The sequence below is a fragment of the Anser brachyrhynchus genome (assembly GCF_964034855.1).
Source record: "Anser brachyrhynchus genome assembly, chromosome: 2".
Classification (NCBI taxonomy): Eukaryota; Metazoa; Chordata; class Aves; order Anseriformes; family Anatidae; genus Anser; species Anser brachyrhynchus.
The window spans coordinates 91,901,268-91,922,755 of NC_137695.1; the positions used below are offsets into that span (position 1 = coordinate 91,901,268).

General features: G+C 42.3%; 1 protein-coding gene across 4 annotated transcripts in view; it reads right to left on the reverse strand.

Moving 5' to 3' along the window:
* Window positions 1-21,488, reverse strand: part of TMEM245 (transmembrane protein 245) — a 94,484-nt gene that overhangs the window by 25,118 nt on the left and 47,878 nt on the right. For 2 of the 4 annotated variants that reach the window (XM_080582267.1, XM_080582268.1), the window contains 2 exons: window positions 19,181-19,303; window positions 12,787-12,932 (listed from right to left, as the gene is read on the reverse strand). In XM_080582267.1, the coding sequence (XP_080438393.1) occupies window positions 12,787-12,932; window positions 19,181-19,303 (269 nt within the window). Of the gene's footprint in view, window positions 1-2,800; window positions 8,606-12,786; window positions 12,933-19,180; window positions 19,304-21,488 lie in introns of those variants that run through there. The other 2 variants (XM_080582269.1, XM_080582270.1) reach the window with 2 other exon arrangements.

Sequence of the window (21,488 nt, forward strand, 5' to 3'; positions counted from 1 at the left end):
CATCATTTTATCCCCCAGACACTGCTGTCTCCTGAGACTGTCTGCAATCCTGCTACAGTTCTACCATCCGCTTTCATCCTTAATAGTTTTGCAACATCAGTAAGATGTCCCTCTCTGCTTCTTTCATAGGATGTTTATGAACAGGTGGAACAGTAGAGGTCCCTACCTTGATAGTGTCATTCCCTCCTGCCTTCTGTTTCTTATTTTTTTAATCAATTATTTACCTGTGCAGAAACCTTCTCTATCATCACTACTTCATCACCACAAGTCTTGGAAAAGAGATGCTGTCAAAGACCTTTATGAAACTTCAGTAGAAAGTAACAGCCCAATTGACATTATGGCCTTGTCTGCTGAGCACTTCTAAAAAGAATAAGGCAGAACTTCTCTCTGTGAAACTAAATCATATTCACCGGGTGCTGGTACTTCCTTAACTATAGTTCCTGACCAGGTTTTGGCTGGGATAGTGTTATTTTCTTCACAGTATGAGCTGTGTTTTGGATTACGGCTGAGTATAATGCTGATCCCACCCCGATGGTTTAGTTGTGGCAGAGCAGCGCATACCCAGAGCCAAGGGCTTTTCAGCTTCTCGTGCTGCCCTGCCAGCGAGGAGGCTGGGGGTGCAGCAGGAGCTGGGAGGGGACAGACCCTGGACTGGTGACCCAGACTGGCCAAAGGGATATTCCTGACCACACGGCATCGTGCTGAGCAATAAAAAAAATGGGGGAAAGAAGGAGGAAGAGGGGGATGTTCAGAGTCATGCGTGATGAGCCCTGCTTTCCTGGAAGTGGCTGAACACGTGCCTGCCGATGGGAAGTAGTGAATGGATTTCCTGATTTCCTTTGTTTGTGTGCGCGGCTTTTGCCTTACCTTGTGAACTGCCTTTATCTCAACCCATGAGTTCTCACACTTTTACTGTTCCAATTCTCTCTCCCGTCCTGATGTCGGGGACGGAGCAAGTTGGTGCTGAGATGCCTGCTGGGGTTAAACCACAACAGCCCTACTGGTTCTGGTGTCTGACTTCCACATCTGTATGTCCTGGGTTCCCTGGATTGTTGTTTGTTCTTTTTAATTCCATCTTTGAGTTTTCTTTGGTGAGTATCATTTGCTCTCAGCAACTTGCTATCGCTCAATTTTGTACATTTCTGTTACAACCTCTCCTACAGTCACTTCATTTTCTGAAAGATTATGCTGCAGCTCTCACCCAAGCATGGCTTTACAGCATGACTCCCTCCACTTGTCTCCACAGCAAAGAAAGCAGCATTTGACCTTACCTCCCACCGCCCCAACAGCCTGCAGCAGCCTTCTTATCGCTGCGTACTCCTTTGACACGCCTCACCATCCCTTAGCCTCTCTGAGTGCTTTCTGGTCCTGGTGCACAGGAATTTTGGTTTAGTAGCACTTGGCAGTGCCAAGAGCTTTGAGCAAATCCAACTCTCTTCTCCCCCTTCCTTTTCAGCTTATTTCTATCTGCAAGACTTTATGGTCCTTCTGTTTTCTTGATTTAGCTAAAACTTCAGCTTTTTTCAGGTATTTTCTCATTTCCTGTGACCTTTGTTTCTTTGATGTTTACCCATGCAGGCTTCCTTTAGCTTTACCCAAGCCTTCCTTAACAGCTAGCATTCACTGGCACTGTGCATTGAACACCACACAACTTGAAAGGATTTATGTTTTAGAAAGCCCTTTTAGCTTCAAAAATTTCATGAATGAGAGCAACAGCTAGCTGGACTCAACAAAGCTCAAGATCCATTCCAGTTTTATATTAAGATACTCCCAGTCTGTTCAGATTATTACTATTACGAATTTATGAATCACAAGCACCAATTTGATTGCTTATGCAGAGAGTAAGTAGTGGGTTGACTTAACTAGAGCTATAATATTAAATCTTTCAACTGTCAGGAAATGCTGGAGTTTTACACCAGTCCTCATACTGTCCACTCACATTATAATAAACCTGTTATTTTAAATAGCAAAAATCTATTTAAGGCTATAATAACGTACACTGCAGCCTTAAATATGAAGATAAAGAATTATGAGATATGCAAGTATGGAAACTTGCAATGTTATACTAAAAAAATAGAATTCTCATAGTATCACTTTATTCCTAGAAAAAAATTCCAACATGCAAATAGTGTTTTTTAAAAAAAATCGTGTTGTAGAAAAAAGCAGTGTAAATGCAAAAATGCATGATTAAAATATGATTACTCGGGGCAATACATAATTCAAGGATTAGTATCTAAGATACTGTGCAGTTACATGGTTCTTAAAGATTGCATGCAAGTGTGCATATGTTTAAACCCACACACACACGCACTAACCCACTCCCATGTGTTTCCAGATACCTTCAGACTTAAACTGGATAGTCACAGAATCAGAAATTACAAAGTAGACTGAAATAAATACATCTGGGACATACAGAATATGCCATCTGGAAAATTAAAGAAGCATATGTCAGAAAGGTGACACTGCCTGATACAAAACAAGGAAGTCCTGCAATGGCCAGTGAATGTGTTTGAAAATACACTACACCAGTCTGCTCAGTTTTGAGAATTGTTTTTTTCCAAGCATCAGATTATGCACTTAAATAAAGTTGTGTATTAGGCATAGTAAACTGGAAAATTCCTACAGACTTTGTGATATGCTTGACCCAAAGTATGTGTATACAGTAATTTTTCATAGTTTCAGATATAGTTGGGAAAAAAAAGAGTAACAATTAAGCAGAAACAAACAAAATTATTTTTTTCCTTTAATGTTTTTTTTTCTTTGTGTAATCTGTTGAATAACAGAATAAATCTGTTGAATCTGTGTATTCCGTTGAATAACTTTTTAAAATCATGTGTATGTAAAACAACATACAGACAACTGTATTTAGTAAGAACAAGTATTTTGGATATAAAAGGAAATACAGGTAAATACAAATGCTTTTCTTTTCATACAGGTCAATGTTTAAGATTATCTAACATTGTGATATGGATGAGTCATGTGGTTACTACTACTAAAACTCTCATCAGACATATACCATTTGTTATCTATCCCACTGGGATAATCAGGTTACAATTACTGTCAGTCTGGTTCTGCAAACAGTGGCACAGTACAGCAGCTCTTCTGGATTTATAAACTATAGTATAGTCTAGACTTTTTTTTGTTGTTGTTCAGTGACTTAATTGAAGCCTTCCTTTCCTCCATTAAATTTTTAAAAATATATTATTCCCTATTTTAAGCTAGGAAATTATTTAAGACAGAATCGTTTTTAGTTCTATTGCCATCTCTTAACATACACCATAAGTAGACTTTATAACATTTTAGTATGTTTCTGTTAAATGTATTCTTGTGACAAAACATATTTCTGCAAGAGACACTCCTGTTACTAAAGAACACACACAACCATGCAAAAATTCAGTCAAAACATAATCAGTTAACAGTGGCTTTGAAAAATTACTCTGAAAGACATTATTAATGTTGCAGTAAAATAAACAAGATCACATATTTTGGCTTTTCTAAGCATTAGCTTAAACATGCTGGAAGATTATTGTTTTCTGTGGGAATTGTATCACCACTTCATTTTCTCCATCATTATTGCTTGGAAGACACAGCAAACAAACCAGATACTTAAAACAGCTAAGATTTTTTTTTTCTTCATGATAGCTCATTTCAGATCTCTTTAAATGTTAACAAATAGAAGCTTAAAAACCATTAAGAACCTATTTCAGCCATCCAGGTACTATAGGTTCTCTTCACATCAAATCTCTCCTTATGCCAAATTTCAATTAAGGACATGATTACTTTGAGACTAAAATATTTCCCAATATTTTAAGAAACGTTTATATAGCCAATGAAAAATCTGATCGAATTTGAAGCGTACATGACAAATGAAGAAAATGAAGCCAATAATGACAACCCTTCTCAAATTGAAAACAAACAGTACTCATCTTCCTGGCATTACAAACCAAACTTTCACTAACAAACGTTTCAAGACATCACTCAAAATACTGATCTGGGTTTAAGACCATCTCACAACGTAATCAGGCCCCACCAAAATTGAAAGCTGCAGTAACTTTAAGCCACAGCCATACCCGTGTGCATGCACTCATGTGAAAGTATCGCACACACTAAATTGCACTGAGGCCGTGACAACATGCAACTTAGTAATGTGCAATATCTCCACCAGAGCAAGCAGAATGGGAGCTTCAGGGAAGAAGGGTATGGTGCATTCAGGAGGAGAACGACATGCTGCTCAGGGAAAGGAAAATGGTTCAGGCAAAGGTGTGCATGCTACTACTTAGGAGACCTTTGAATTGGAGAATCACTGCTTCATCCATTCAGAAAAAAAAAAAATCCAGACAAAAGCACCACCTCCTTGTTTAAGGGGTAAAGTCTGACCGACATGAATTTCCTACTTACACAGGGATGTGTGGGTGACTGACCAACTTGATTTTACAGTAGCTTTTGAGTCAAGTAAATCTCACCATCTGGTACATGCAGATAATGATTTCCTCTTGCCCTCAAATCACTTCAGGGACCACTTTTGAGAACTAAAAAAAAAATCTAAATCCAGTAAACTGGTCTTACTGGTTTTCACATTTCAAAAGTAAATCACCTTCCTAAACCTGACTGCAAGTGCTGCCAAAAGAAGTTGTACAGCTCATCTTATTCTGGCACAACCCTTCTGCCATATTTGCCAGCTCCCTCCCTATTCCACTGGTTCCCATCTTTATTTCAGTAATATTTCCAGTGAAAATCACACGTGTTACATTCATGGACAACTAAACAACACTCAGTCAAGGGAGACTCTTGAACACTATGCAGGTGCAATACTACTTTCATAATTCACCCACGACATTTTTGTGCTCATACCTACCAAGTCAAGTAATAAGGATATACGGAAAAACAAACAAATGAAAAGGAAAAAAAAAAAGAAAAATAAAAGAAGAAAGAATATCAGGAAGGGCGAATGGAGCATTTGTCAAGAAGTAGCAGTAGTAGTAATAAAGTGTGGTCACACCAACAAAATTAAAGTGAGAAAGGCCTGAGATTATTTCCAAGTTAAAAAAGAAAAAAAAAAAAAGATCAAATATCTGGGCACGAAAGACCAAGTCAATTAGAGGACAGAATTTATTTTGCTACTGAGGGACTAACAGTGTTCAGAAGTATTACCATTTTCTTAAATTTCTACTTCCCTCTTGATTTGTAGGTGATTGTACATGGAATTGCAGCACTGAATTTAGCATTTTGAATGAATTTCTTTACTTGGAATAGCGTGAGTACTTCACACACCAGTCAAAAAAAACAACAGTCATATGTGCTTTTGGTAGCATTCTTCATCCCAGGCTTTTTGCCATGTTTTTTTTTTATGGAATCATCACACAAATATTGACCCTCCCTTTCCTTGCAGGTTGCAATTTGCCATCCCCAAGAAGCAACCTATCAAGAGGAACAAAGGCATTATATGGCAACAAAGCATACAGAGGTGCTTATTCTGAAGAGATCTAAACACATTTAAATCATGTAAGTTATTCTAACGAGAAGGAGAGATTTATGAACAGTTTGCAAAACCCCGTTTGTTCTACAGTTCAAACCCTGTCAATCCCTTACAATGGATGCCCTGGCGCCTGACAGGACTTGTCCATAAGCACTGGGACAACTCCCTCAAAGGCAAACACCTGGGGCAAAGGCAGATGTCCAGATAAGAAACACCAGACCACATATGCATTAGAGAGAAAGACCGAAACAGAAGCAGGCCATTCCTCATGTTCGTCTTCGCCTCTTAGTCCCAGCAAAAGCCTGGAAAGACTGAAATACACTCCCAGCTTGGGAAGTTCCACCCCCAGCAGATACAGGGAGAAGAGCAAAGGCAGTTCTTGCATCCCTCCCTCTCCTCTCCATGCCCCAAGACGGGCAAGAGTTTCTTCCTGGGAATCTGCCTGAAGGCTCCCATTCAGGAGCTATTTGTGACAGGAGAGCCCTTCTTCTGAATGAGGAAGCAAGAAGCCACAAAAACCACTTGAGAAAAGAGCAAGGACGCACCTCAGACCGCCCCTTTCCCCCCCATGCCCCCTCCAGGCCCTGAGGACCTCGGTGGCCCTCCAGCAGACTCCCCAGCACAGGAGGCCAGGCCCTCTCCCCCATCCCCCTCAGGACTCAGGGCACCTCTTCACGCTCTGGGGGCTGGGGTAGGGGACAGCACCTAAGGGCTCTCACAACACCTGACCATCAGCAATGCTTTCATTGACCACCGGGAGACCTGGCGCAGGCTGTCTGTGCCTCTCCCCTTCCACTTGCAGGACTCTGGGTGATTCACCCCCTGCCAGCTCCTGTCCAGAGCGGGGCCTGCAGCATTTTTAGGGAGCCGTGCTGCTGACGGGGGCGGAGGGGTGATGGATGACCCCTGACGCTCCGGAAACACTCCTGCCACCATCACATTGAGGGGACCCTGAGCACAGGGTGAGCAGGGGGCTGGAGCCCAGAGAATAGGAGGGGAGGTGGAAGGCCCGAGGGACAGCGCTCACTAGCAAAATGGCATGGGGGAGTAATCCCAAGGAAAGGGGCCCTTGTCCCCCCAACCTTCCTCCTCTTTCCACACAAAGGCATCTTTCAGGCCACAGAACCTAACTCCCAACACAGCCACACGTGGCTATGTGTGTGTCCCAGCATCACAGGGGCTTCCTGATGTCATGGTGGCATCTGCCCCACCTTTTGTTCTGGGCCCTACAAATGCAGCTGGGCCCACCACTCGCTGAGTTTCCAGGCCTTCTGTCGACAGCATGGTTGGAAGGATGAGCACCTGGAGCAGCAGGTGCCCACCTTTGCATGGGACAGAAGAGAAGTGGTTCCTGGAGCCAAAGAGGAGGAATACATATCCCATGAAGAGGAAGTGGAGGAGAAACAGCACCTGTGGCATAAGAGCCATGTCCACCACTGTGGCTGATGGTATAGAGGCCATGGAGATATATCCACCTCCAAGACAGGTGACCAGGGCCTCCCTGCTGTGCGGTCACATCAATGGCATTGCAGGAGCACCCAAGGAGCTCCATACCCACACTACAACCTCTGTGCCCAAAAGTAAATGGGAGAGGCCATCCTCAGACATCTTGCAGGCTTGTGTGCGAGACCTCTCAGTAATCGACAATGCCTTTGTTGGTTGGCCAGGGTTGTGTGAGCCCTTCTTTCCCATCCCTGCCCCTCATGAAGAGTTAGCATCTCTCCTGCACAGTCCCAAGGAAGAGGGCAAGAGAGGAGCTGGCTTCCCTCAGGCTGCAGCACAGTGGCAACAGAAGTAGTCATCCCTTGGGGGGTCACTGTGGGGCTCCCACGGGCAGTCTCTCAGCCTGAGGACAAGAAGGCTACCCAACGGGTACTTAAAGATGAAGCCAGACCTTCTGTGGTGGTGCAGAAAGAACAGCAGCAGATCAATCGAAACAGTTAGCTGTTCCTTTGGAGAAGCAGAAGACTTCAGCGTCTGGGCAAAGAACAACCCCAGACACCAGTATAAGTTGGGGACTGCCCTGCTGGAGAACGGCGTAGGGGAAAGGGACCTGGGAGTCCTGGTGGACAGCCGGATGTCCATGAGCCAGCACTGTGCCCTTGTGGCCGAGAAGGCCAATGGCATCCTGGGGTGTATCAGAAGGGGTGTGGTTGGTAGGTCAAGAGAGGTTCTCCTCCCCCTCTAGTCTGCCCTGGTGAGACCACATCTAGAACATTGCATCCAGTTCTGGGTCCCTCAGTTCAAGAAGGACAGGGAACTGCTTGAGAGAGTCCAGTGCAGAGCCACGAGGATGATTGAGAGAGTGGAGCATCTCCCTTACAAGGAAAGGCTGAAGGAGCTGGGTCTCTTTAGCTTGGAGAGGAGGTGACTGAGGGGTGACCTTATTGATGTTTATCAATATGCAAAGGGTGAGTGTCAGGAGGACGGAGCCAGGCTCTTCTCAGTGACATCCAATGACAGGACAAAGGGCAATGGGTGCATGCTGGAACATAGGAGGTTCTGCTTAAACTTGAGAGGAAACTTTTTTATGGTGAGGGTGCGAGGGGGGTTGCAGAGTCTCTTCTCTGGAGACATTCAAAACCGTCTGGACGCATTCCTGTGTGACATGATTTAAGTGTTCCTGCTCCAGCAGGGAGATTGGACTAGATGATCTTTCAAGGTCTCTTCCAATCCCTAACATTCTGTGTTTCAGGTCTGCCAAGGAGTGCTGGAGTGCACTGTTAAGGTCCATTTACAATATTTGGTTAGTTCTTTCAAAGACTGGGCAACAAACAGTGCAGAAATAAAACAGTAAAAATGCTGTCCTCTCTTATTTGGCACTTTTATGACTGCATCTGGGCTCCTGCATCCCCTTCTGGTCTCTCCAGTACAGGAAAGATACCGATGAGTGTGGTGTGAGCCTGGCACAGGGCCATGCGGATGGCGAGGGGCTGGGGCACATGGCAGACAAGGGCAAGCTGAGGGAACTCCTTTGGTCAGCATGAAGAAAGTGAGGCTCAGGGGTGGACCTGACTGCTGCCTACGGCTGCCTACTGGGAATGAAGCCTGAGTCTTCTCAGAGGTGCTCTGTGGTGGAAGGACGAGTGACGCCAGGCCCACGCTTGCATGGTGGATGGAGAGATCCAGCTAAATAAAAGGAAAAAACTGTCACCATGAGGGTGCTCAGACACAGAACAGGTGCCCAGATAGGCTGCAGAGTCTCCATCCTTGAGGGTATCCAAACTAAACTGAACAAGGCCCTGAACAACCTGATCTGACTGGGGCTGCTTTCAGCAGGAGCCTGGACTGGAGACCTGCAAGAGTCTCTCTGTAACACTGTGCTTCTGTGGTTCTTTGAACTGCAGCTGCCCAGCTTCCCCCACACTGGAGGGCAGGCTCACAGCCTTGCACAACGTGGCCACCACCATTCGGGCCTTTGCTTCAGACAACCATTTGCACTGGGCCTACCAGTGGCCCCATGATGGAGCAGCTGAAACTTTGTCCTGCTTATCATGAGGTGGTGATTGTCCCACCTTGTAGAGCCCTCACCCAAATGGATGCTGCTGGAAATGTATCGCTGGCCTTGCTAAAGACAGCATAAATTACATTCACCACGCTCTCACCTCCCACGCAGATGACCAAGCAACCTCTTGTATTAGGCCTCGGCATGACCCCCCCTTAGCAAATCCCTGCTGGTCACCCCCCACCTGATGTGCGTTGCTGGCATTTTGCCTCCCTTCTGTCTTAGATAAACAGATTTCCTATCAGAGGAAGGGAAAGCATTTCACCTCATGGATTCCCTTCAGCTTCAAAACTCTTGAAAAACTCTTAAAAAGAAAAAAAAAAAAAGCTTGAAAAAGCTGCATCTTTTTTTCTCCCACTAGTCAAGTGGGAATTTACCATCTGAAGCACTGTGACATAAACAGTCAGATTCATTACTTGGCTCAAAATAGGCAGCAAAGCTTTTCTTATCCAAACACTACTCTGTCCAATCAGTGTGACCCCAGGTGAGTTAGGAAAATATTTATGGAATCTACAGGTACTTATAGTGAGAAAGATCACAACACAGCTCTGAAGAGTCATTGCAATGGAAAAGGGTCTTTGATCAGGTGCTTGCCAAGTAACAAGACCAAGTTCAGTGATGCCTCAAGCTACAGAAACCATTTGCAGACTGTCCTCCTCTTCTTCACCCTTCGATCTTCTCCTTGCAGACATACAGCAAAGGACACAAAGCAACACACTTTCCAGACTGCATCCATGTTTCCTCCTGCTTCTCACTAACACGTTTCAAATAAAGGAGCAGTGGAAGCAACTTAAAACAGTGAGTATTTTAATGTCATTTGATGCACAAGCAGAGAGGTAACTACGTGGCTTGCCACGAGTATCCCTGCTCTCCAGACTGGACTACTTAGATGCACCCTGTGCTCTGTGAGGGTGCTATGTCCCGCTGGAGAGTGATGGGAGCTGGAACACAGCTGGTGGCTTTCAAGATTTATAATCTGATCTGCCTGTACTTTTGGTCAACTGGATTGCATGAGTATTTTGAGACCAAATTCAAGTTTGTGTAATGCTGTTGAAGTCTAATGATGAAAGCAATTACAGAAGTTTCATTATTTCATTATTCATAATACAAAGGCAGACCCTTGCTCCCCTTGTTTTATGATAATTCGTAAAACAAATCTGCCCTGCAAAGAAGGACCTGGGGGTACTGATGGAGGAGCTGGCGATTTCTGCTTGTAGACCAGAAAGCCAACTGCATCTGGGGCTGCATCAAAAGAAGCATGGCCAGCAGGGCAAGGCAGGTGATTCTCCCCCCTTTACTCCATCCTTATTGAGACCCCACCTGGACTACTGTACGCAACTCTGGGGCCCCCAGCATGAGAAGGGCATGGGCCTGTAAAAGCGGGTTAAAGGGAGGGCCACAAATACGATCATGGAGGGCTGAAGCACCTCTCCTATGGAGACAGGCTGGGGAGTTGGGGTTGCTCAGCCTGAAGAAGAGAAGGTTCCAAGGAGACCTTATAGTGGCCTTCTAATACTTAAAGGGGAAGCCTACAGGAAAGCTGGGGAGAGACTTTTTACAAGGGCATGTAGTGACAGGACACGGGGTAACAGTTTTAAACCAGAAGAGGATAGGTTCAGATTAGATATTTGGAAGAAATTCTTTTCTGTGTGGGTGGTGAGGCACTGGCACAGGCTGCCCAGAGAAGCTGTGGATGCCCCATCCCCGGAGGTGTTCAAGGCCAGGCTGGATGGGGCTTTGGGCAACCTGGTCTGGTGGGAGGTGTCCCTGCCCATGGCAGGGGGTTGGAACCTGATGATCTTTTAGGTCCCTTCCAACCCAAACCATTCCACAATTCTAACTTCTATATGCATAAACACAGGGAAAATTGTTAATTATACTCTTCATTTACATACTGAAGATCACATTAGGTACTGAGTGGAATCCAAGGTCATCTAGAAGAATTATGAAAAATTCTCTGGTACAACTAAGCAAGAGAGAAACTGTTGAAAATCTCAGAATTACCGAATTCAAATAAGGTACCAAATGGAGACTACTCCAAACAAAGAAATATGAAAGACTGATTCAGTCTGCCTTAATGAACACACAGACTAAGCTCCTCCTCAATTTGTTTTTATTAAAATCTATGACTAGGAGCTCCACATCCCACTTTCTCCAGACACTATCTTTTTCTCATCATATTATCAATTACTGCTGTACACTAGCTCTTTCCTGCTCTTTGTCCTGATGTTTCTCTAATATTATTTTCTTTCTTTCCACCATTCTAAACTCTGATAAGTATCTTGGGTCACCTGTGTCACAAACCCATGAATTTAATTCCCTCTAATACAATCCCCTTTGTAGAGTACCCACACCCGGAGAAGCCATTTTCTATTTTTTGATACTGTTCCCATCTACCAAGGGCTAAAGTAAAAAGAACAATTTGTGAGATGACTAAGTTTCAGTTTATAGATCTTCCAACACCTTTCAGAAGAGACAGAACTGATATATTAACCACAAAAATCAATGAGAACTTAATAGCAGCCTCTCAAGAGAAGAGCTGTTAACTTCTTGGCAGAATTCTGAATTTGTTTCCTTCTACCTGGATTGCCCCTTCGTTTCAAACATCTGTAGCAGTATGGTAGTTGGTCTAGATCTTACACAGCATGATCTAACCTGCTTATTGCCACAATGTACCCAGACACAGCTTAAGTCCAGTAAAAGAAAACAACACTTGTAAGGTACATTTAAGAACAATGGCTAACATCTGGCAATGAGTTTGGAAAGTAGCTTAGAATATCATCTACTTAAGCTCTATTCATGTTTTGTATATGTGTGTGGCACTGTAAGAGACAGCAGCTATATAGATCTCAAAATGGAGACTGCTGACTTTGCGTAGTCCAACTTTTTGAAAAATGGAGCTATGACTTAAATACGTTATTTAAATCCATTTATTATGTTGCCATCATGTTAGTGTTTCACAGTGCTAGAAAGTGAAAACTGACAGCTTCATTCATCTCTGATCAGTAAAATACATTACTGTACCAACCCCAAAATTGCTTTCTTGTCATATCTCAGTGAAGCATACTTAAAAACACAAACACAAAAAATCCTCCTTCAATAATATGCAGCAATTTAGAGATGAAACAGAAGAAGGGTAACTAAGCATAAAACACTGTGGACGCACTCCAGAGGTGCGGTACAATAGCATCTCAACTAGGATGAGGAGAATGCTCCCCAGTTTTTCCTTTTGGTGTAATCTGGTCCATACAGTGGAGAAGTCTTGGGAGACCATGAACTAGATTTCTCTCTGATGAAACTGTACCAGGAAATGCACCCCAGGAGCATATCTAATACATTCCAGTGGCAAATGGGTACTTAATCCCCAAGATTAGACTAAAAATAGCCCAAAGTAAGTAACTTCAAAACGTGTACAGCACAGATGTCATGTCCTCCATTTCAACTGTTTTACTCTATGAATCTGCTCCTACTGAGCTGCATTAGCTGTTAATGCCATTATAGCTGCAGACACAGTGCTCACTGATGGGTTTGGAATGTGATGGGTGATCAGTTTGTTTTGTAAAATACTAGCATTCACTACAGCATAGACTTTTTTTTTTTAGGCAAGTCCAATCAAATTACTCTTATCAAGGGGGGGAAATCATCAATGCTAGATAGGCTCTTGAAAATCTTGAGATCTTGAAAATCTTGAGAGTTTCAAGTCATGTCTTTGAAACGTGAGCTGTTGTAAGTGCTTAGTATTTGTAATTGAACACCAAATTAAACAAAAAAAAAATCCAAAAAGGGCAAGAAATCAGCAACATACCTTATTGCTTCCTCCACAGATTGGCCAACTATATTTGAGGAGGCACCTGGCTGAGACAGAGGTGTCAGGCTTATCACCCACTTTACTGGCTTGTAGTATTCATCACTGGAACTTAATAGGTAGAACAGTGTGGTCAGAAAAATCACCTGCAAAGCAAATTGGAGTTTTATACCAAAAGGAAATAAACAGTTTCAAGAACTACAGTATGCAGATATGCTTCAGATCACTGAACTTGACTGGAAAGTCAAAGTAGTATTCTACAAGCTTGGAACACACAGAGCTAGGAGAGTAACTTCCAGCCTGTCTCTACAAAAGACTTAACAGTTGTATCTAGACAGCACAACCTCTTAGCTCCTTTTAGCCTCTTCACAAAGTCACATTAAAGCAACCAGATACTGATCTAGATCAGTGATCTAGATTGTTTTTGATTTTCCAGCATAGTTAGCAGATCAGAAAATTACTAAATGTTAACATCCTTTGTTAAAAACAAACAAAACCAAGTAACTCTGAGTTGTCTGGAGAATCATTGTGTAACTGGATACTGGATGAATTAAACAAAACCCCACAAACAGAACATCTGCAGTGTAGATTAGATTATGCAGATTAGTCTCAGCAGAAGTGACAGCAGTTCCACTGTTTCAGTTTAAAGACCAAAACGCACAATCAGATTGTATTACCTTCAGGTATGTTGCAGTCTACTGTGTTTTACTTACTCTCCAGATAGTGGGTTCAGCAATTTCTTTGGCTAAACATACACCACAAATGTCTCCAGCCTGAAACTGAATACCTCAAACAAGGAAAAATCGTTCTGTATATTACAATGGTAAACTACGGCTTATATTTTCTTCATCTGCAAGCCTTAGTTCTCTTATCTGTCTTCCCAAGATTAAAAAGAATTCGTTGACCTTCCTTATTTCCAGCCTACTGGTATGCTGGAATAAATCATATCCTAATCTTCTGATAAACCAGCCTGTCTGACCTACGTAACTCTTGCTTTCAAGCATCTTATCCAGTCTGCAGAAACCTCATGACCTTTTTCTGCACTCTTTCTGAAGATGTTCAGAAAAAAACACAGGCAGCATAACATGCAGTATTAAGTTACCAGTCTCAACAAAGCCATCTACTCGTCATTGCTCTTTCTGTAATTCCTTTCTACTCAGTAAAATGTTACATTTTTTCCCCCATCACAGCCTTTAAGTCACATTCAACTGTTCACCCACAGTGACCCCTTTCCAAAATATCACGTATAGATACGGGCTGTACTCTATCTTCCCAGGTGTGCAGCTCTGGCCTCAGGTGATCAACCAATCTATCAACTAAAGCAAGTCATTACATCAGCACATTTGTTCAGCATGCTGTTAATTTCAAGATCATAAAAAAAATAAAATAGGTTTAATGAAAAGCAATCCAGCAGCAGTATCAGCTAAACTGTAACTCAAACTTACAACTTCAAGTGAATCTTAAAACCTGAATCAGGTTTACTATCTTTTGTAATGCTGCAAACATGGTTGTTGTCTCCTTGGTAGGGCCTGCCTCCTAAGCTACTATAACGTTTCCTGATTTAGCTACAAAACTCACCACCCTGAAGCAGGCATCCAGATGGTGAAAACACCATCCTTCTTCCTTCCAGTGGGACCTGGTTATAGATCCTTCCTGCAATGCAGCTTTCAACACAGAAAGCAGCACACTGCTAGACATGCAATATCCTCTCATCCCAATACTTACAAAAAGCAAAGTGGGGAAAAAAAAAAGCTCCACTGGATCTTGTTTTTATTAGGACAGCTTCAGTTAACTCCTTAAGATGTTACCCTTTGAAAAGTGTATGGCAGCCAGGGAATGAGGAAATTAACCGCAGCAATCAGGCAAAGCTTGATTCCCTGTGGCATGAGGAACATAAAGTGCTGATTTAAGGCAACTACGAACAAGAGCTGGGGATTAGTTCGAGTGGCAACACGCACAGCACCTGTACCCACTGGAAAAGCTTTTCTCCCCCAGTGCCCACAAAAGAAACTGTCTTCCTTAGGGAATGATGGATACGCCAACTTAGACATACCCACCTGAACTGCAGAAGCCAAGGTGGCAACAGGGATTAACAGCAATAGAATAAAATAGTGTTAAAACGGACTAAAAGCTATGAAAAGATTAACAAACCAAACTCAGTTCTTGTTAAGACAACGTGCACATAACCACAGCACCATACAAAATAAACTGAATTTTATATCAGCTGCGTTTTGGGAAATTACTGTATTTTCTTCAGCAAAGTAGGTACAGAAATGCAAAGAAGCAGCAATCACAGAACCTATCAATTTGACATCAAGTAGCTTGCTAACTTTTCTAACGAGTAGAATAGCTTCAATGGTACATTCAGCAGCAAAAAGATGTCCCTCCCTCTCTCTACTGGCATTTGAAAATTTTCAGATCTCTTTTGACAGGATATCTAAGATTTCAGACATGACCTAAACTGTTTCCTAACCAGCAAAATTCAAGACCCTGCTGAGGACTCTAAGAAGGAAGCCACAGAAAATAAAATAAGTTCTTTCCAATGTTAAACATTTGACAGATTACACTTTCTTGCTCTAGAATTTATCCTATAGCCCCAAGCTCTGAAACTTTAAATACTCTAATTTGAGGGTGAATAGACTGAATTCAAGGCAAAAACTATGAGTAAACACTAGGCTAAAATGGTAATTCAGCATTTCCACATGTATCAAGAAGCACATAGTTTAATCTCTTGTATGTCAGGTCCATAGACTTCGGAAATATTTCTCTAACGCTTTCATGCTCAGTTTTCCAATGAAAAAAAAAAAGCATCAGAAATCTGTGCATTCCGTGCAGGACTGTAGATACCCATCTGCCAAATAGAGCTTTTCTCTTCCAACCTTTAAAAGAGGGAGCAGACACACACCCGCTTATATATATGCCCATGTGCGGATAGGAACTTGCACTCAAAACAGAAGTAAAATAGAAGTAGCACTCTTGCAATGAATGATCAATTTTCAAGCGTCTGTTGAACATCTGAATACAGCCTTACCAGCCTTACTGGATTGTGGAGGGGTATGCTACACACACAGATTGCTTCCTAGTGAATGCTTTGACAGAAGATGCATTTTTCGAAATGGAGGCTCTAAATAACATGTCCATTATTTCCATGTACTAAAGCATAATTTTTTAAACTGTTTATGAAAATACTATCTACTATTTTATTTTTTAAGATGACTAAAACTAAAGTATGTAACCAATTGCATCCGGGAAAGCCAACGACGTCTGGGATGTCTGGGGCTACATCAAAAGAAGCATGGCCAGCAGGGCAAGGGAGGTGATTCTCTTCCTCTACTCCACTCTCACGAAGCCCCACCTGGAGAACTGCATTCAGCTCAGGGACCCCAACATAAGTGCATGGACTTGTTAGAGCAGGTTGAAGAGAGGGTCATGAACATGATCACAGAGGGCTGGAGCACCTCTCCTATGAAGACAGGCTGGGGAGTTGGGGTTGTTTGGCCTGGAGAAGAGAAGGCTCTGGGGAGACCTCACTGCAGCCTTACAGTGCCTAAAGGGGGCATAGAAGAAAGCAGGAAAGGTACTCTGTCAGAGAGCGTAGCGACAGGACAAGGAGTTTTCAGCTCAAAAGGGGTAGATTTATGTTAGATGTTAGGAGGAAATTCTTCATGGTGAGGGTGGTGAGGCACTGGAACAGGTTGCCCAGAGAAGCTGTGGATGCCACATCCCTGGAAGTGCTTCAGGCCAGGCTGGATGGGGCTTTGGGCAAACTGATCTAGTGGGAGGTGTCCCTGCCCATGGCAGGGGGGTTGGAAACAGATGATCTTTAGGGTCCTTTCCAAACCCAACCATTCCATGATTCTATGAAAAGAAAAAAAAAAAAAGAAAGAAAAAGAAAAAAAGTATGCCTTGAGACCCTGGAAGAATAACAACTGTTAAGGTTACTTCTGATCTTCTCCTCACTTGGAATTTTTTTTCTTCCCTAGCTTTTAAGAAAGCAAAGTGAGTAAATCTAGAAATGATATAATCCCAAATAGAATTCAGCAATGATGCACGCTGCAAAAGTTAAGAAAGCCACAGTGCTTAATCCTAGAGTCACATTGAGATTTTCTCTGCTTATTGTATTACACTGTTGCAGAAGGAAAAAAAAACAAAAAAAAAACACATGGAAAATTTAAGAAGCAATTACATTACTTCTTCAAGGACTACAGAATAGCTCAATTAAGCTATGCTAAGAAGTACTTTAAAGCCAGAAAAACAGTAGCAGCTGAATTCTCACAACAGCTAACATTTTCATTCACTTATTGCCCCAATTAATGGATTGCACTAATCTCTATTTTGTGCAGTCTGTTTTCTGAAAGTCCTAAATTTGAGTCCTTTCTCTTTCAGTCAGTCCTGATAATAAATCCACACTGAACACTACTACTACAAGTTTCATCAATTTACCTTCTTGTGTTTTAAGAAAATCTCTTTACTTTTATAACAAGGATCTTTGTGAAAGACTTTCATAAATATGATAAACCATGGTTCTGACTGGACAGAAAGACCTACGAAATGTACAGTGCAAAAAAAGACTACATTACAGCACCCACCCACAGTGTTTAACAACATTAACTCTCTTCAGGTAGGCACAGTTAGGTCAAAACAAAAGACACACGCTGCTAGGAATGACGGCCAGGAAGGGCTAAAAGTCACTATGCATCTAGTATCACCTGCAGCCACAGTCCTTGAATACTGATTGTTTGGCAGTTTCCTCTGAATCTGTTAACTCATGGAAGTGGCACAGACCGAATTTCCAAGCAGGAAGGAATAAATACATCAGCTTATCCAGAAAGTTTCTGAAGTGGATCCAACAGCAGTTGGACTGCTAAGGCTTTCATCCTTCCTGGTGTGACAGAAGGGTCACCTGCATCATGAGAGTAGAGGCAGGATGACCACTCTCACTGCTGCCTAGGGAACTGCACTGTTCAAAGGCACACAAGTTACTTCTTACAGAAGAGTTGAGTTACGAGTTATAAATTGCAAGTTAAGAGGTAGGAAACTTGTGAGCTAAAAACCTCATGAATTAAGTGACGAACTAGTGAGTTCACATTAGACTAGTCTGTATGAAGAGGATTGAGCCCTGGCTTGTTGTGCATGTTTAGTTTCTTTTCTAATGAGCTCAAAAAATGAAGTTTAATCTACAGAGTATGTTTGTCACGTAAATTTGAGAGATCCAAAGAAACTGTGACAAACGCTCAGCCTACAACAGAAATGGAGGAAGAACAGTAGCCTTTAGGGCGTCCAATCTTTAAAAGAATTGCAAGGCACCAGTATCCCAAGTAGCTCTGCTCATCCAGTTGACTGCACAGTGCCCCAGCAAGCAGCAGGACCCTGATGACAAAAAAAGGCAGGACCATGCATCACAACAGCTGCATAGAATGAATCTGGTATGAGCCATTAGACAGGAAAATTTAAATTTTGTGTCAGGGCAATGAGTGCATTAAGATGATCTGCAATTATCATCTGAACTTGCCATTTGGAAGTACACTAACTTCTCAGATACTGTTACCAATGTGTCATCATGGGTGAAGTAGTGTATTGATGAAGAAATTAAATGAAATATTCCTACGCAATCTTTCTCTTTTCATCACTAACTGAAAGAAAGCTAACTAGAGAACAAAATTCAGTGGCAGTGATTTCCTTCAGTTCAAGGCAGTCATTTAATTAAATTTTGTTGCTATTTGTTCTTTCTTAAATATCGAAGAGCCCACACAGCTGCCTTGAAATATTGTTAAACATTATTTCAATTTTGCAGCTTTGTCTACAAAAACCTCTCTCCTGAGCAAGCATCAACGGAGGAAAAACACCTAGTTTTCTAACAAATGTTTTTGAATGCTGAGCTAGCAACCAAGACATGGATTTCAGTAACGCTTCCAAGATCAGTATTTGTTTAGTTAAAACAGGAAAAAGTCCCAGGCTATAGTCCTTAATATTGCTCACTGTCCGAGATGAAGATGTTCAGAAGCTTTCAGCAATCTTCCAGCTATTACATTTTTTCCCATCTTCTGAGAGTGTTAGTTTGTTTAAGTATATGCTTACGAGGATATGCCCTAAGATGTCAGCAGTTACATAGCGTACCACAAGGCACAGCTCAGCATCTTCAAGGCCAGAAACAAAAGAGTTTTGCATGAACAGACTAATAGGAGGACTTCCAGCTCCTCAATGTGGAAATTACAATTGGGAAATTAGACTCCTTTGCCTCGGATGTTTCCCAAACAACTGATGTGAAAATTGCAACATCTTAATTAGGTAAGTTTAGAGGATGTTTTCAATGCTTCAGGTTTGATTTTCAACACTACAACATGTGCAATTAGGTTCAGTAAAATCGATCACAAACGTGTAACATACTACTTACCACTGAAAGCACAAAATTGAGAAGAGCTGTCCCACTGTGGAAAAGGATTGTCACTAATGTTGTAACAGTAGTAAACAAGAGGCTCACGTTGCGACTCATCACTATCCATAGAGACTCCAGGATCTGGAAAAGGAGGAGGGGAATAAAGACAAAGTCAGGCAATAGACTGAATTAGCAAGAAGATAACTGCTTGCAGAGTGATTCTTCTTCATCAAGTCATTATTTTTTTTAATGTCATCTTTGTATAAATCATCTTCCCTCACCCCTAAATAGCAACAGGTATTATTGAATGAAAACATCTACTTCGCCAAAGACATGTTTCTAGGTAGATGGTTACAAGGTTTTAGAACTTTTCTCCCAATACCCAAAAGTATTTCATCATGTAAAATTGCAGAAAATCTAGATGTGGTGACACTTTTTCATTGTGATAACACCATCAACTAAAAGCAGATCTTGTCCTGGGAGAAAAAGCTCATCTCTTCAAAAGCAGGAATGCTAAAGCACAAAGAACAAGGAGTAACATCATAAAGCAGAAATAAATCTGAAGCTACCTTCAAATCTATTAAAGCTGTAATTGTGTTAGTAGATTTGTTTTAAACACACTATGTAAATAAGATGCATAAATTTTATAATGTCTGCAGACAACTACACAAGCTGTGATTTTGCATAGGGATGCAATAGTTAGTCAAGCAGTTACGGAAAATTAATCAAACAACTCTACACAACCTATTAAATTCTGTAATGGCTTGAGGAACTGATTGCTTATTAGTTACAGATAGTAGAGTAGTTTTGAGACATGCCTTTAAATATGGAATACCAGTACAGCCAAATTAGTTTATGTTTGGAGACAGACACAACAATCTGAATAAGGCAGCAACTTCGAAAACACTAAGGGCAAAAAGGAATGGCATAAGGCACAGAGAGGCATCCTAAAATCTGTGCACAAGTCTCAACAACTATTTCATTCAGAAGGAACACAGTGAGAATGTATTAGCCAAACTGATCCACAGATATAAGCAGCAAGGTTGAAGGTGAAAAGCCATACCTTTTTTCAGACTAACATAGCCATATGACCATCTCTATTTTGTAATCAAAAGAGACATACAGAAGGTAACTTAGGAAGCGTGATTTTGTGAGGGAATAACTGCTGGGGGAGGTGATGAGGATTTACCATACACAGTAAAAACACGGTGTCTGTGCTTCTTACTACGTAATGGAGTTAGATACTTAAAGGCTCATCTTTTGAAGAGATTTTATTAGTCTCCCTTGAGAATGCCTCAAGTGAGGTTACAAATGACAATGGCATTCGCCTGAAAAAAGTGTTCTCCCACAGTACTTGTCCACTTCCTTACTCTGTGCACTGAGAAATTTATTCGAGGTACATAGCAGTTGGTCCAAGTTTGCTTAGTCACCAGATAACTTTAATAATGTGCATTACACCATGTGGACTGTAAACATAAAGGTCAGTGATTTTTGCAGGAGCATTCTGTAGCTAAAGCAGAGGCTAATCAGCAAATAATCCGTAAGAGTAGTACTGCCACTGCTAACAACAGAATCACAGAATGGTTTGGGCTGGAAAGGACGTTAAAGATCGCCTAACTCCACCCCCCCTGCCATGGGCAGGGACACCTCCCACCAGACCAGGTTGCCCAAAGCCCCATCCAGCCTGGCCTTGAGCACCTCCAGGGATGGGGCATCCCCAGCTTCTCTCAGCAACCTGTGCCAGTGCCTCACCACCCCCAGAATAAAGAATTTCTTCATTGTATATAGCCTAAACCTACCTTCCATCAATTTAAAGCCCTTATCCCTCGTCCTATCACTACGTGGTAAAAAGTCCATCCCCAGCTTTCCTGTAGGCCTCCTTTAGGTACTGGAAGGTGTCTTTAAGGTGTCCCTGGAGCCATGTTATCTCTAGGCTGAACAACCCCAACTCTCCCAGCCTTTCTTCTTAGGAGATGTGCTCCAGCCCTTTGATCATCTTCATGGTTCTCTTCTGGACTTGCTCCAAGACGTTCACGTCCTTCTTATGTCGGGGACCCCAGAGCTATCCAGGCGGTGCCTCCCAAGGCTGGCGTAAAGAAGGAAGAATCACCTCCCTCTACCCACTGGCCACGCTTCTTTTGATGCAGCCCAGGATACGGTTGGCTTTCTGAGCTGCAAGAAGAAATTGCCAGCTGATGTTGAGTTTTTCCATCCACTAGCACACCCAAGTCATTTTCCTCGGAGCTGCTCTCCATCTATTTTCTGCCCAGCCGGTCTCTGTGCTTGGGATTCTCCCAGCCCAGACGCAGGACCTCGCACTTGGCCT